General features: G+C 37.1%; 1 protein-coding gene across 2 annotated transcripts in view; it reads right to left on the minus strand.

Moving 5' to 3' along the window:
- The window catches only part of gnas (GNAS complex locus), a 46,709-nt gene that overhangs the window by 8,791 nt on the left and 20,424 nt on the right, over positions 1–17,494 (minus strand). For both annotated transcript variants that reach the window (XM_067374765.1, XM_067374767.1), the window contains exon 5: positions 13,208–13,305. In XM_067374765.1, coding sequence (XP_067230866.1) covers positions 13,208–13,305 — 98 coding nt within the window. The remainder of the gene's footprint in view (positions 1–13,207; positions 13,306–17,494) is intronic.

Here is a 17,494-nt window from a genome sequence, read left to right on the forward strand (position 1 = left end):
TGTAATTGGATTGATGGCTCAATCGGATTGAAAAACGTACATGCAAACACCTTTATCGATCCGATTGAGCTTGATCTGAATGAAATTTTGATCAGATTGGAAGGTGTGGTTTATTCCTTTTCTAATTCGATCCAACAGCAAAAAAAGATCATGTAAACGCTTGAATCTGACTACTTCCTCAATCGTATTCTGAAGTCTCTGGGGCACATACGCAATGCAATGCTGACGAGCATTATGCAGTGCGCAAGTTCACGTTTACGCCTTTAGTTGTAAAGATTTATGAATGTGTATGCCAACAGGACAAAAATAATGATGAGCTCTGTTGGTGTCACGTCCATGGTTGTCTCCGCAAGTGTGACTTATATACATTCCGATTAAAACATTTGCATGTGACGTCATATCAAACACATATAAACGGATATTTGAATCAGATTACAATGTTTAGAGTACATGTAAACAGATATGCAACCGGATTCATTCCAATCGGACTGACAAAAATTGGTGCATTTAAACACAGCCAATGTTAAAAGAGGAATGTTTTGCAGTAACACACATTCACTCAGTAACCGTTTACATGCCGTTATCCCTTTACAGTTACCACTCTCATAAAATACTTGAATTACATGTTGACTTACCTAAACCTAACCTAAACCTAAATTAAACATCCAACAACTGATATTTCAGCAAAATTATTATTTTTTTGCGCTGAATTTTTATTGTCCCCCTCTCTAATGCATCTGTTTGACGCACATGTGCGTAAGCGGTCATTCGGAAAAGTCTGAAGTTTAATGCATACTGTCAGGACAGGCCATCATGGAAATACTTGTGTGAATTTTTAACACAGATACGAATATAACCACAAAATTAAAGTTTTGCACTGAGGAAACAATCACATTAAACAGCACACACATTTATCAAAGCATCTGACAGGGCAAGCCATGTTAAGCATTACGTTAATGCATTAGCTTGAAACTTAAAATAAAGCTTCAAGCTTACTTCTATTTTTATATGCATTTTGTCCATTGAACTGCGTTATTCAGCGCTGTAATTTGACGCGACTGGAGGAATTATTTTCATTATTATCAATTTTATTAAAGGTGCCATCGAATGAAAAATTTTATTTACCTCAGCATAGTGTAATAACAAGAGTTCAGTACATTGGTAATGACATACAGAGTCTCAAACTCCATTGTTTTCCTCCTTCTTATATAAATCTCATTTGTTTAAAAGACCTCCGAAGAACAGGCGAATCTCAACATAACACCGACTGTTACGTAACAGTCGGGATCATTAATATGCACGCCCCCAATATTTGCATATGCCAGCCCATGTTCAAGGCATTACACAAGGGCAGCCAGTATTAACATCTGGATCTGTGCACAGCTGAATCATCAGACTAGGTAAGCAAGCAAGAACAATAGCGAAAAATGGCAGATGGAGCGATAATAATTGACATGATCCATGATATCATCATATTTTTAGTGATATTTGCAAATTGTCTTTCTAAATGTTTTGTTAGCATGTTGCTAATGTACTGTTAAATGTGGTTAAAGTTACCATCGTTTATTACTGTATTCATGGAGATAAGAGCCGTCGCTGTTTTCATTTGCAGTCTGTATAATGCACAAACACATCTTCATTCTTTATAAATCTCTCCAACAGTGTGTAATGTTAGCTTTAGCCACGGAGCATCATCAAACTCATTCAGAATCAAATGTAAACATCCAAATAAATACCATACTTATGCGATTAGACATGCTGCATGACGAACACTTTGTAAAGATCCATTTTGAGGGTTATATTAGCTGTGTGAACTTTTGTTTATGCTGTTTAAGGCAAGAGCGAGCTCCGGGGGCGGTGAGCACAAGAATTAAAGGGACCGCAACCTGAATCGACGCATTTATAATGATGCCCCAAAATAGGCAGTTAAAAAAAAACAATAAAAAAAATCTATGGGGTATTTTAAGCTGAAACTTCACAGACACATTCAGGGGACACCTTAGACTTATATTACATCTTTTGAAAACACGTTCTTCGGCACCTTTAATTAGTTATTGCAAGCCCTAACAATTTCCTTTCTATAAAAGAATTCTCAACTAGTTGATCATTAACCTTTTTTTCTTCAATTTTAGTTTCAACAAACTGCGAAAAATATAAGACAAAATTAAGATAGTTCAAATATTTTTCATAAAACAAATTACTCATGAACTAGTTCCTTATAATAATTCATTTAAAAATACTTGCATCTTTAAAAGTACTAAAAAAGTCATTAAAGAATTGCACCAGTAATCAGAATCATTAATATTTCTCACAAATGCCTGCAAAAGTTTAATGCCTAAATCAAAACATGAGGGAATCAGAGACAGCAAGAGAAATCCGCAGGCCGGACGCGCATGTGTATCCCCCCATCCAAGTCCAACAGGAATGTGACATACAGGGTTGAAATGTGACAGCATGGCTGTAAGTCCCACACACAGCGGCATGGACTGCACTAGTGTGTGTGTATGCATGCAACACGCACAGCAGGCCGCACAAATGAAAGTGTGGCACGTCACGTGGAAGAGGGGGCATAAACAGAAATAAAAAGCAGCAAACAATGAAAGACAGACCAGACAAAATGAAGACAGACAGACGAGGGAGGCTTGCAGAGACAGTTGTATTATGACCGCAGCCGTTGTCTAACACCATATCTCAATTATTGCCTTTCTTCCTATTAATAGAATGATTCCAACAATAGCCCAGCCCACTAGTCAGACATAATACAACTCATGCCCCTCTGGGTACAATAGTTGGGGACGCGTACAGCCTCCGCTGTTGTAATGCCAAGCAGAAGAGACCACTATATTTGTGACCGAGTATATATAGCCCTGCATTCCAAATCCAGCCTCAACTCATGTGGAATTCTAGAATTCAAACGGCCGCACGGCAGGAAGTTTGTGAAATTGTTGCGCGCCGATGTCTGCCAACAGTTGCAGAGACTCTAATTCGGATCAGTGTATAGCACAGACTCTTGAAAGCATGTGAAAGATGTTAAAAGTCTTAACACACGAGATGGATGTTAGCACATATCGAGTTGTTCTTATAGCATGCAGTGCAGATATGATTAGGCAGCAACTTCAATTAAAAATTTTTTTAAAATAAATAAAAAAATACTTCAAGCTGTAAATGGATGGTCTGGCCAAACACACACACAACGTATCACATGAGTCATATGACTTGGCCCACACAGAATTACTGTTCAGCTCCCTTTATTTATTATATAAAAAAGTATGCTGCTCACTCATGCTTAAAGCAATTCACTGCAGTAACAATGCAAGTAATGCCCAGTACTCCTTTTGGGATGTCCCAGACGAAAGATGATAAATCGTGGCAACCTAAACGGTGGTCATACATCGTATAGCATAGGAGGTTCAAAGACGGCCATTGTCACAGTCTTGCGACCAAAGATAGCCGGCAAAAATTTCCTGACAGTGTCAGAAATTTAGCACGATCATCTCAGTGTGATTGCTGCTACGACCCGTCTACTGACTAGCCAATAAAAATGCAACATGAAATGGCGTATTGATTAACGCGACATGGCGCCACAACTTAAAACTACTTTCCTTGAGCTCCAAAAACTGGCTTGCCAAGTTGGCCTCTTTCTCCTATCCATGAGCGAGTCCATATTCTCCTCCTCTTTTTTCAGCACACAAAAACCACAATTGCCAAAGTGCGATATCTTGTTCTATTTGTTAACCACTAGCCCATTCTGATAACACTTTGTCTATACTAACTTGCGTCGTAGACTATGATTCAATAGGTGTCATCATCGTACGGTCTTCATGTCATACACAAGTTTATTAGATCCATGTCATACAGTGTGATTTGTAATGATCTTATAGGATTGCTGAAATCACACAGTCTGTAGCAGGCATAAAGCAAGTAAAAGTGCAAAAGTGTATAATTTATACATGAACACACACACACACACACACACACACACACACACACACACACACACACACACACACACACACACACACACACACACACACACACACACACACACACACACACACACACACACACACACACACACACATATATCCCTTATCTTTGTCCCATCAACTTGACCCTCACAACATTGCCCTTAAATGTTGCCTGTTAAGAATTATTTTGAAAAGCACAATATTAGGATGTCAAATATTTTGGATGGATCTAATTGTTTTATTATACTGCATCTTACTAAACACTACACAAAAACAACTGTATTCATACTTTGACTACAAAAGTGGACAATTCAAAATATAAATCACCAAAAAAAAAAACAGCCTTAAAATGTTGTCAATTAACATTTTTTGAATTAAATATTACTTAAGCTTTATCTTAAAATATTGTAATGATTAAGATGATAAATAATGCAGCAAATAGTATGGATGGACATTTACTTATGTTTAGTACATACAATATTGCTTCTTAGTAAATCGCACTAAAAACTAAACTATTCATACTTTCTCTAGATAAATGGCACAGTTCACTGAAAAGTATTTTTTTGAACGAGTTATCCTATCCACTACCATATTAGTTGTTTGTATAAAAAAAAAAAAAAAAAATCAAGAATTTTTTTGTAAAACTTTTTTGTAGTTTTTAAACTTCTCAAATCTCAGTTGCTTTCTTTAAACTATCACATTTTTGAGGGGATATAATACTTATTGTTTACACACACACACACACATAAATAAATGTGTGTGTGTATACACAGGCACACACACACACACACACACACACATTATATATATATATATATATATATATATATATATATATATAAAAAAATGTAATACATTAAATGTAATAATACATCTACACACGCATATATTATGTAAATACGAACTTGTGTTAAATGTGATCAACTGTGATTAATCGATTTGATAAATAATGATAATAATAAAATAGCAATTGATAATAAAAAAAGCAAATTATAAATACCCAAAGGTTTGCCCCCCCCCCCCCAAAAACATATGATATGATATGATATATGATATATATATATTATATATATATATATATATTTTTTTTTTATTTTTTTTTATTTTTTTTATTAAAATTTCTGGAAATGAACAATTGAGTACTATTATTAATACTTAATATATTTTCATTTACAATGGACTACAGCATGGAGCATTTAAAATATCAAACAAACAAATATTTAAAGTAATGAAAAAAAAGTAATGCAAGTCTCTTAATAGATCAAAAGTAAAGCCAAGAAAAAAAAAAACATGCAAAGAGAAAAATCTATTCATAGCGAGTAGAGTGAGCCGATGGTGTATTAACATGGAAAAGCTGATAATATCCTCATCGCTTACTAATCTGGTTAATGTTACAGCTCATCTAGTTAACAGTGGAGTATTAAGAGTGTGGATTAGGCAGCTTCCGGGGCCAATACGGCAAACACTGTTTAGGCTCAGAGAGGGCCGCGTATGTGTGCGTGGCACGATACGGTACAGAGGATATCTAACGCAAGCCTTTCAGAAACAACAGTGGCGTTCCACAACAAACATTTATGGTTTAAAACAAAAATGTATTATTATACATATAAAATGTTTTATTTTATATGTTTAAAAAATAAAATAAAAGCGATGTATCCAACAGCATTTGGAGTTCAGCATTTCATTAAATGCAACTTACAAGAAAAGCTAGTTATATTTTTCTCCGCAAATATGTTAATTCAACGACAACTGTGAATTAATCGATAGCCCCCAACCGCATTTTGTCTCTCTTAAACACACACTTCTGTAAGTTTGCAACGCCAGAGTAAGGGAGCAGCAGAAACCGGGAGAGAGGGAGCGGTGGAAGAGAAAGAAAAGAGAGAAGGCTGTGTCTGACATTACAGCGGCGTTCCAAAAATAGCTCCCTGGCGCCCTGGCCTCCAGCTCGGTTGTCATAGCGACAGAACCACAGGCGCTATAAATAGACTATCAGCTCCAAATCTTATGTGACTGGAGAGAGGCCAGAGAGAGGGAGAGACAGACAGAAAGAGAAAGAGTGAAGAGAAAAAGACAGAGGGAGTGGAGCGAGAGAGAGAGGAGGGGAGGAGGGAAAGGTGGAGAAGGGCCAGTCAAAGAGAGAGGGGAAAGCAAAAAGAGAACGAGAGAAAAAACAGGTCTGGTTTCGCAAAAGAGGGATAGGGGAAGAAAAGAGAGAGAAAGAGAGACGCTTGAAGAGACAGAAAGAAACATGGCGGATGGTTCAGGAATTTTTTTTCCTCCATGCACTGGGCTTATGTTTAGGAACTACAGACAAGCAAGAACGCAATGTTTATCTGGTGTACAAAAATATAGAAAGCTTGTAGAAAAAATATATTTCTTGCTTTCTTTGAAAATAGACAACCTTTTTTCCTCTCTGAAACTCACGCAAGCAAGAATGCAACACTTCTTTGGTTTTGGAAAAATAGAAACCGTACATAAAATGGTAAATCTTTTGCTTTCTCTGAAAACAGGCAGCCATGAAACATTTCTTTACGTCTACTAAATGCACATCAATGCAACATAGCTCTGGAATACAAAAAAAAAAAAAAAAAAAAAAGTTTGAAGAAAATTCTATTTTTTACTTTCTCTGAAAACAGAACCCCAATGAAACCTTTATTTTTTTACCACGTTCACACAAAGTTTCTTTGGTTTACAAAAACTATTGACAGCTCCAAGAAGCCTAGGCTAATTGTTTCTTTGTAATACACACGATTTAAAGTGGTAATATGTTGGAATTTTCATGGATTCATGTATTTTTGTATTGTGTGGCTACATTTACATGCAACCAAATAATCTGTTAGTAATCGGATTCGTGGCTCAATCGGACTGAAAAGCATTCATGTAACAAACACTTTAATTGATCCGACTGAGCTTGAGCGTATTGGAAGGGGTGGTTTATTCCTTTTCTAATCCGATCGAGAGGGCATGTAAACACTTGATCGGATTGAAAACCGAAACTGGAAATTAGGGTTGTGGTGGTGAGGAAATTTTCCCACCGGTTAATTGACGTGTGACAACACCGGTAATACTGGTATCACCAGGAGGGAGGGGGGCTTCGCCTCTTTTGCACCTTACTTTTAAATCGCTAATTCGAGATTAAGCGAAAGTAAAATACGCACTGCCGCAGGGGCATTCATAACAGTGTGGAATGAGCGTTTTTAATTAATTCCTATGGAAGTTGAGCTTCAATATTAATGAACTGAAAACGCTCCGCGCCAATAGACTATGAATGCCGTGCGGATTTTACTTTTGCTTTCAAATCAGTGCCAATTCGGGGGCGGCAATTGCTTGGATGGTGGGTTATTATTATTCTTAATGAAAAACACAACAACTAGAAAAACAACTAATCCTTTGCAGGTTCCCTATTAGCACTTGCCTGCCAAGGCCAGACTGATATATCTTCTACAAGATATATCAGTCTGGTCAGTCCGCCCTCCGTCGCAATTCGAGTCAACTCCAAACCGTACCGTGCAATCAGATTCGTTTATTTCAGTGACACAAACAGCGTCACTCTAGTGCGGCGAAAGTCCCTTCAATATCAACAAAGATTGCGCACGGGAGACCCGAGAGTTTGTTCTATTCAGCCGTGAATTCAGTTTTAAATGACCAAAAACACATTATTTACTTTTCACTGTTGACTTTCGTCGCTTTGCTAACGTCATATCCGCCCTTCTCTGATTGGTTTACTTCGCTTCCTGTTTGCTTGGATTTGCTCCGCCCTAGAAATCGAATTGATTCAATGGCCGACCAGACTCATCCGCTGGTACAGTGGTGAGGCTGGATTTTCCAGGCAATATTAGCACTGGGGTTAAATTCAAAATATTAAAAATCTAGCTCGTCAGTCAGCTCCTCACTCTCGTGATAAATGAAATCTGACTCCTGCTGCTGATCTGTGCTGCTCTTGTTTGGCTCACGCTGCATTGAGCAGATGCGTTCAGTTTTTAATTGTAGTGTCTGTTTTCTAACTGAACTAAACGATTTTCATTACTATAAAAAAAATCTAAATGATTGTGGCGCGATTGGCAAGTTAAAATCCGGTAACACCATCAACACCGACTATCGCAGCAAGCCTACTGGAAAGTACTGCGCATGTGCAAAGATGTAGAAATGCCGTAATGATGTATGACGCATGGAACAAGCTGTTCTTCCTGTTGAATACAGTGTCATAAATGAGTGTCCTGTCATTCTAAAATTCTCTTTTCACTCATCGTCTGTGAAGTGGAGCAGGACAACGTCGCACCAGTCCTTGTTTCACACTCATCCACAGACGACCGGTTTTGGCTGTGGGGAGGGGCATTTTTACTGCGTGATAAGCAGCATGGCACAGCAGTTCATATGCCAACTGTCTCCAAATTATGACCAGAAATGGATAAATATTAGGTCTTCTGTTTAAAACAACTAAACAACTAACATAGGAGAATAGTTATTATGCGCAAACAGCAGGAAACTCTGTATTTGTGCAGTGTGCACATGTCAAAAAATCAATTCCGATTATAAGCTTGTGGCATATGGTGCGTTCAAGTCATGTCGGAAAGATCGTATTTACGAGCAGAACTGACATGAATGCCACCACAATGTCGTAAATACCAGTGGGAAGCTCGTAATTTTCTTTAAGCTCCGATCTGTACGAGTTGGGGGCGTGTCAGTCAGAAACATGGCGAAATACCACAATATTACAGGTATTTAGCAGTGAATTGTCAGGCTTTTCTATTTACAACAAAGTAAGCTGATTCCCAGCAAAAAATACAATAGCATCACAGTATAAAAATGTAATATGCAACAATAAAGTTTACAACAGCTTCATAAATTAATTAAAAAACATAAAAAAGCAACATACAACTAATGTACATTATTTGCTCTACATTTTCTAGAAGCAGAAGTGTTGTAATTTTGTGTAATTAATTTAGAGAAGGCACACCGCCATCATACTCCGACGAAAGTGACTTGAACGCACCTACCGTCGTACACACGATTTCCCACCTCGTAAATACGAACTTCCCAGGAAGACTTGAACGCACCAATATAAACACGTCAACCCGGTATTTTGCATTCATCAAACGGAATTAATTACATTCACACTTTTTGCTTCAATCTGAATGAAACAGAGCCAATGTGTCATGCAAAGAAAAGGAATTAAACTGTAGTGTCACATAGCCATAGTACTTTATAATCAACCTATTATAATAGTGTAATTTTAATTACCCCATCTGTCGACATGCTGGTGAATCGCAGAGCTGGTACAAATGTGTCCACATTGCTATGATCAGATGCTTTCTTAACTGCTGTTTTCTCACCGCTGTCATTGTGTTTATTTTGTTATTGAGAGAAAAGAGCACAGCACATATTTAAAAATTCATCTAAATGGCATCTGGGTGTTCAATGCAAATGTATTTGCAACTTTTTACTACCAAGTAAAGAATGAAAAGAACTTCGCAGAGTATATCAGGGCACTGAATCATGTTCAGTCTCTTGTACGTTACATGTGCACGAGTGCGTGAACAAGCAATAAGTTACTGGTTGCAGTTCATTTAAGGGGTTAGTTCACCCAAAAATGAAAATTCTGTCATTTATTACTCACCCTCATGTCATTCCACACCCCTTCGTTCATCTTCGGAATAGGCCTGCACGATTCTGGGAAAAATATTAATCACGATTTTTTAGCTTAGAATTGATATCACGATTCTCTACAACGATTTTTTTTCTCATGAAATGTAATGTTTATAGCACACATGAACCATGACAAAACAAAACAAATTGGAAGTAACGTACCAAAAATATTTGTTTTGGCACCTATAGAACATTGCACATCACCACAAGCCTGTAAACATAGAGGCTTCAATGAATAGAACTACCGCGCTCGCTCGACGAGTGAAACACGAGACTAGCGTTCACACCAAACGCGAATAGAGAGTCAAATTCGCGTCTACCGCGTCTAGTTTGCCACTTGAACATTTTGAATGCATTCGCGCGTCTAGAGCGAAATAGACGCGCGTAAAAAACAAGCGTTTGAAGCGAAATTGACACGCGTCCGAGGCGAAATCCGCTTCTTGTGTGAGGGGCAACTGCTAGGCGGTTGTCTGTTTGCAAGATGGCTGATGTTGATCGTGCGTTCATCGAGAGAGCCACCGCTTTGTATTTGCTCTGGAGAGCAGAACAGCGGCGTAGGGGTCAGCGTCGCGGGAAGGCTGCGGGTCGATAAACTTGTACGTGACTCAAAAGTGAAATGTGTATTTACAACTTACCAGGTAGCCCAATCTCCTCACCGACACTCTTCCAAGCGAGCTCCTTTTTATTCCTGTCTGAAGTATGAACTTGTGTCATAAATCTCTGGCTGACGCGCGAATGAGGCGAATTCGCGTCTTCCGCGCCGTGAGACCTCCAGACGCGCGTAAACGCGTCTTTACATTGACTTAACATTGAAATCATTCGCGCCAGACGCTCTATTCGCGTTTGGTGTGAACAGGCGCTTTGTCGTTGGCTGAGGGTGAAGCCCTGTGAGAGCGGTCCTTTCAAAATAAAGGCTGATTTTTTATTTTTTTTAAATCGAAGTCATTTAAAAATTAAATCGTGAACAGGGTGAATCGAGATCGCGATTTTATAACGATTTATCGTGCAGGCCTACTTCGGAACACAAATTAAGATATTTTAGTTGAAATCCGATGGCTCCATAGGGAGCAATGACATTTCCTCTCTCAAGATCCATTAATGTACTAAAAACATATTTAAAAAACAAAATAACGACTTATTTAGTGATGGCTGATTTCAAAACACTAATTCATTTATGCTCCGATGCTTCATGAAGCAGTGTATCGAATCACGATCCAGATCGCGTGTCAAACTGCCAATGGCGGAAAACACGTGACTTTGGCACTCCGAACAGCAGATTCGACACGCTGATTCATATGTGCTCCGATGCTTCCGGAAGCACTGTTTTGAAATCGGCCATCACTAAATAAGTTATTTAGTTTTTTTGGAGCACCAAAAATATTCTCGTCGCTTTATAATATTAATATTGAGCCACTGTACTCACATGAACTTATTTAAATATGTTTTTAGTACATTAATGGATCTTGAGAGAGTAAATGTCATTGCTCCCTATGGAGGCCTCACAGAGCCATCGGATTTCAACAAAAATATCTTAATTTGCATTCCGAAGATGAACGAAGGTCTTGTGGATGTGGAACAGCATGAGGGTGAATAATAAATGACAGAATTTTCATTTTTGGGTGAACTAACCCTTTAAAGGCCACAGGTGTTGCTAATAATAAAGGTTTCAAAAGTCTATACAGACCCTTTAACTGAAAAAAAAAAAAAAAAAAACCTACGAAACAAGCTGGAATGCAACACTTACCTAATTTCTTTTTTTCAGCTCTGCACAAGATTTATTTTTACAAAATATAGTAAGCCGTTTTTTTTTTTTTTACTTTCTCTGAAAACTCTAAAACCTTCTTTCATTATGCTGACAAAATGCGAACTACCAAGAACATTTCTCTGCTTCACGAAAATATAGAGAGCTCCATGAAAATACTGTCTGCATGCTTTCTGTAATAATAGCACCCTAAAGAAAAATGTCTTTTGTTTTCTCTATTTGAACACCACTTGCACACCTGAATAGTTGCAGGCAGGTGCGTTGGATACAGGAAATAATGCAAAAGAAAAAAGTCCTGCATATTGCTGTTGCCTGCAAGATATCCAATTTTTACTGAGATGGCAACATTTCAGTCAAGAGACCTTTGTCAGGAATTAAAAGGAATCCATGCACTTGATTTGCATTTACAAATGTAAACGGGCAGGAATGCAACATTTCTCAGTTTTATGGAAATGCAGAAAGCTTATAGATAACATCAAAAGGAACATTTCTTTTCTCCATGCACTGGATTTACGCAAACGAAATGCAAAAAAAAAAAAAAAAAAAAGAGGAGGAATACAAAGTTTCTTTAGTTTATGAGAACAGAAAGCATGTAGAAAACAGTGTAAGACAGAACATATTGTTTTACATGATAAAAACAAACATGTCTTCTCTGGTTTACAAAAATACAGAGAGCCTGTAGAAAGAGTCAACTTTCTTTGTTAATACACATGCTTCCTCTGAAAACAGCATAACCCTAATGAAACTGTTCTCATTGTTTTTTTTTCTAAATCAGCCATTTTCTGTGACTGCAGTGACGCTACTAGCAGATGCAGAAAGAACAAGTAAGGAGAGAGGAAAAAAAAAAGTTGCGGGATGAACAAAAACAAACTGATAAGTCTGTATTCTTCCCTTGCATTTTGTAGCCATTTTTGTGTTCGTCTCCACATCAATGATAACATTATTGAGCCCACAATACTGCTGCAACTCGAACGTACAAAGAAACAGATGAATGAAAACACAAATACATACACGTATGCACACGTTCAATATGGACACCTGGCCATGTGACAGGAAGAGCCTTGAAAACACTCAGACAGAAAAAATGAGCTCATAACAGGACGAGCGGTTGACAACGCTAGTTTCTCGCTGAACGCGTGTACGTGCTTGTGCGCGCTTGAAACAGCACAGTCATTCTCCTCCGTCCCTCTTTGCAGTCTGAGAGGTTGGGAGTTGCCCTCCAAACCCTCGCAAGTAGCCACCATTATCACTTTAAGCTAATTTTTCTCCTTCAAAAGGAGAGATGCATTATTTGCTATGCTTGCGGATCTCCTCTCTCTCTCAAACAGTCTTCTGCTGTGAGTGAGTGAACCAGCGAGTTAAAAATAGCTCTCTCTCTCTTTCTCTGCTCTACGTTTACATAAGCGTGCAGCGGGGTGTGTGGGGGGGTGCACTTCCGGTCTAAATGGCTCAGGCCAGCGTCTGATCCACAACAACTACCAGTGGCTGTGGGAGAGGACAGGACACACATATATACACATACCCTACCGTGTTCAACATTCAAACCTCAATGTCTTCTGAAAGCGTATGTCTAGCACTCATCAGTCTCGCTTTCTCACGTTCTGTCATTTCTGCCTTCATCGCATTTCTATTACCCTCCCTCTTGAATGCAAGTCCGACACATGCATCGTGCTAAGAAAGTCACACAGACCAATCTAATCGACTATTACAAGAATATTCCAATGCGAATCAGCTCGGTTGAAATTGTTCTCATTAAGCTTTCAAATACTAAAAATTCTGCACAATTAAAAAGCAATTCAAACCCAGCATTTAAAAGGAACAGAATACTCACTACTGTGCGCAGTCGATCAGTTGATATTCGTTGGATCTTTCGAAGCAAGCTCTCACCCCTTCATCCTGCCACAGGGTCTTTGTGTGTTCATAAAATTCCTGTTGGGAAGACAAGTGGAAGAGAGGAAAAATCCATAAACTAGCTGTTGGAATCCAGGCAAATCTTTTGCACCTCTGTAGTTTGGCCACGTATCATTTTTCAACATGTTTGTTTGGTTTGCAAGAATGCTTTAGAGCATGCCAACCTGTAAAAAAATAAAAACCACCACCACTGACTGGTCCATTACAGGCTCTCAACAACCAATCAGGAATGTGAAATGGGATTTTTGCACGCAAGAATACCAGATTCTGGTCCGGATTCAGATTCCACTTTTAATATTTCAACGATTTTGATTCCTTCAAAATGGTTCTGTTAACTTTTTTATTTTTTTTATCATGTTAAAAGAGAAAGAAGAGTGTATTGTCAAATTGTATTTTTTATTAAAAATGTCAGATTTCAACATAATAAATAAAAAATAAATTTGTATAGGAATACTGGGGACAAAAATGACAATTTATAATGAGGAATGTCATGTCTATGAATACACATACATCACAAGAACACAAGTTTAAATAATGAATAATGATTCCCAACATAGTTTAAATGTGAACCTAAGGAAAAATCCTGTTTCTGATTTAGGATGTCATCAACTCGTAATGAATACTGGAGGCTACAAGGAAACAAACGTTAAAAGATGAAGAAGTGTACTTTAAAGCAGGGGTTCTGAAAATATTTGGAGCCAGGGACACCTTACAGGGGAAAAGATTTTCCAAGGACCCCCTTAAAATTATAACAGTGATTAAGGCCAAAGTTAACACAACATGCTTTTTCTTTTTTTATTTGTGCAAATGGTCTCCATCCTATGCACTTTTTAATAATACAGCACAATTTTATAATTTTACGTATTTTCTAGGGTTAAACTTGCTTTGTAGAGAGAAAACACACACATACACAGTTGCATTAGTTATATTTAAAAAAAATAATAATAATAAAAAAAAAAAATATATATATATATATATATATATATATATATATATATATATATATATATATATATATATATATATATATATATATATATATATATATAAAAATAAATAACATTTTATTATTAGCCTATACTTATAAATAATGTAAAATACCAGTAAATAAAATGAACCGTTAACAAACATTATAAACATGTAGGCCCATTTTTACTTCCTCTCACTCCATAACAAATCCTATCAATTAATCGTATTCAGAATAAAACAAGAACGAAAAGTAACATTTATTTTAAATATCAAGCCTCAACTAATTTATTTGAATCGAAACTGAAACTGGTGCTGAGTTTGCGCACCTCTCACTCAGTCCAAATGTCATATTTGCGATGTAACATTTGGATGCTAAACTATTATTTATGTAAAGAAGGCTTTGTACTTCAGTTAGGTCCCAATATAGACACAAATTAGCATCCTTTACATGCAAAGAAATAAGTCTGGATTAACAGCAAGTGACCGGCAGCATTCTTACTGTACGACAAACAAATTAAATTAAGCTGTATATCTTTTTATATGTCCGGCTGACTGCATTATATTTTGATAATGAAAAGGCTGCAATGTCAAGTTAGCAATGCTAGAAGTGATATGTTGTGTGTGTGTTAGGCACGATCACTTTCATCATAGCAGCGGAAACAACTTAATACCATCATTTATGGTCATACAATACATACTACTAAATACAAAACATCCTTTTGTCAAATAAAGAAAACAAACAGGATGCGTTTTCTGCCATCTCGGTCTCCTTGAACGTCTTTCTGGAGCATGTCAAAAATTAACCACACAGCGAATACTTGACTCACAGACATGAGAAAGATCTAGAAACTTTTAAGTGCCTATTTCTAAAAGTCTTATGTTTTGATTACTTGATTTTAAATGCATTATATAAGTCACTTTGGAATATAAATGTTTCAGATAAAAAAAACGTGACTTATAGTCCATAAAATATGGTATAGCAAATTATTTTGCGGACCCCCTGCCTATGGGTCACTGACCCCACTTTGAGATCCCCTGCTTTAAAGAAAAAATAATTATTATTTAAAAAAAACAACAACAACAACAAAAAAACAATAAAGCCAAATTAAATTATTTTACAAGCTGTAGAAGAGAATATTAGAGGTAGAGGTTAACATTATATGCATCAGCTCAGCTCTTCTGCTTTGTCCTTTTGGACAACATGCATAAAAAAAAAAAAAAAACACCAAACAACATACGCACTTCATGTATAACAAAAGCCACATTTATAGAAGAGTTCAAGACAGAACTAAACGATTCTGACCACCCACTGCAATTCAGACATGGTGGTGAAATATGAATGAGCATCTGAAATGAAAAACTTCCAATCTGAGCAGGACACAGTCAGAACTGTCCCACTTTATAAAGCGGTTTATATGTAGTGCCTATGTTGGCATGAACCTGAACAGAAAATGAGCCGGGACAAAGGAAGAGTGACACCGTGGTCCCAACAGGGAACGGGACTTTGTCTCACTTGATCTTTGTTTGTGTTTGGAAATGGTAGCTTTCACTTTGGCACAACTCCTTTATCATAAAGGAGTGCCACTACATTGCTAAACATGTAGGACAAGAGCCACACGCCACCCACCAACTCTCACTGATCTTACCTTATATATTTATTTTCTGGATATCTGAATTTTTGTATCATAACAGTATATTGTTCTCGTATATACTATAATCTAATCAAATATATTTGTTAAAAACAAAATCATACTTGTATATACACAAAACAAAACATATGCTTCTTTGTACAGAAATGAAGAAAGGGCCTTCATTTTATTTTTTAAAGTGATCATGAACTGCCATTTTTTATTACTGTTGTCTGAGGTCCGCTTATGACGTTCGCAAGATTTTTACATAAAAAAATAAAATAAAAAAAGTAATAGGCTATTTTCTACCCTGTTTTTGATCATGAAACACTCCGTTTTTATGGGCGTGCCACGTTGAAGACTTGGAAGTAAACGCCACAACGGTTGGGTAGCAGTGCTGCATTTTAAAAAAAGTTTCAATGCCCCGTCTGTACATGTGTGGAATTGTTTTGAAAACTTCCAATTTGGAAAAATGGCAACCGGAGAGATTCAGCCATACATTTTTTGAGCCAGAGTCTGATCCCGAATCGCAAGACAATGAACAGACTACACCTCAAATACCAAGGATACTCCAGTCTGTGAGAACGCGGTAAAACAAATATTTTTATTAATGTTATTTATATCTTTATGTATTTGTGCAGTTATTCTAACTTTATATTATAGTGTAATCAAAGACGCTTCAAATAGTTATTAGTCAAAGTTCAAATATTTACCAACAATGTGAAAATTATGCATATTACATCTGCAGTCTTGGTTGTGGACCCTTCTGTGACTTTGGTTAGACACGTACACATAATCAGTGCATCAAACGATCTGTAACAAAGCAGTAATAGTAGTAAAAAAATGTTTTACTCACATATTACCTGAGCATAAGTGAGTTAATATAGAGAGGCAATATATCAGAAGGCACAGCATTGTTTTTTTTAAATTTCAGTCTCTCTGCAAATCCTGCGTCAAACTGTGTCTTGTTTACAAAGGAATCTGCGATGAAATGAAACGAACAAATGCACAGTGTCTTACGCGATCTAGAACTTTATTAAAAATAAAGTTCAACCACGCATTCCTAATGTTGGAATCAGAAGGACAGATGCAACGACTGTGTTTTTCCACAACCTGACACACAGCATGACATTTTTCATTCTTCAAAAGTATGTGTATCACCTACTTGCTGCTTGATTAAGTGTTTGCGTCACGTATGTTATTTACCTACTACTTATCATGCGTCAATCAGGGGGCGAGGCTACAGTGGTAATGATGTAGAAGTAGGCGTTGATCTTCTTCTGCAGAGGCGTTCTTTTAAATATCTGACATATATAGTCATAAATCGACCAAAATTCCAAAATGAGTCATTTTCAGACCTTGGTTTCAATAAAAGCTTTCATTTGAACTAACAACTAAGTTTTCAGTTCTGAAACTTACAGGATATTCTTTTAGTATGATGACCTCTTAAGGCCCTTTCACACAGGGCACGACAACAGCACCACTGCGCTAAGAAAACATTTATTTTAAAGGCAAGCGCCGTGTGAAAGTTAAAAAAAGTTCAAATTTAGCCGCTGCGTTCTGTGAAGATTACCCACGCGGCCAATAGAAATGGGGCATCAAACGACTAA

Source organism: Chanodichthys erythropterus, chromosome 21 (genome assembly GCF_024489055.1).
Source record: "Chanodichthys erythropterus isolate Z2021 chromosome 21, ASM2448905v1, whole genome shotgun sequence".
Taxonomy (NCBI): domain Eukaryota; kingdom Metazoa; phylum Chordata; class Actinopteri; order Cypriniformes; family Xenocyprididae; genus Chanodichthys; species Chanodichthys erythropterus.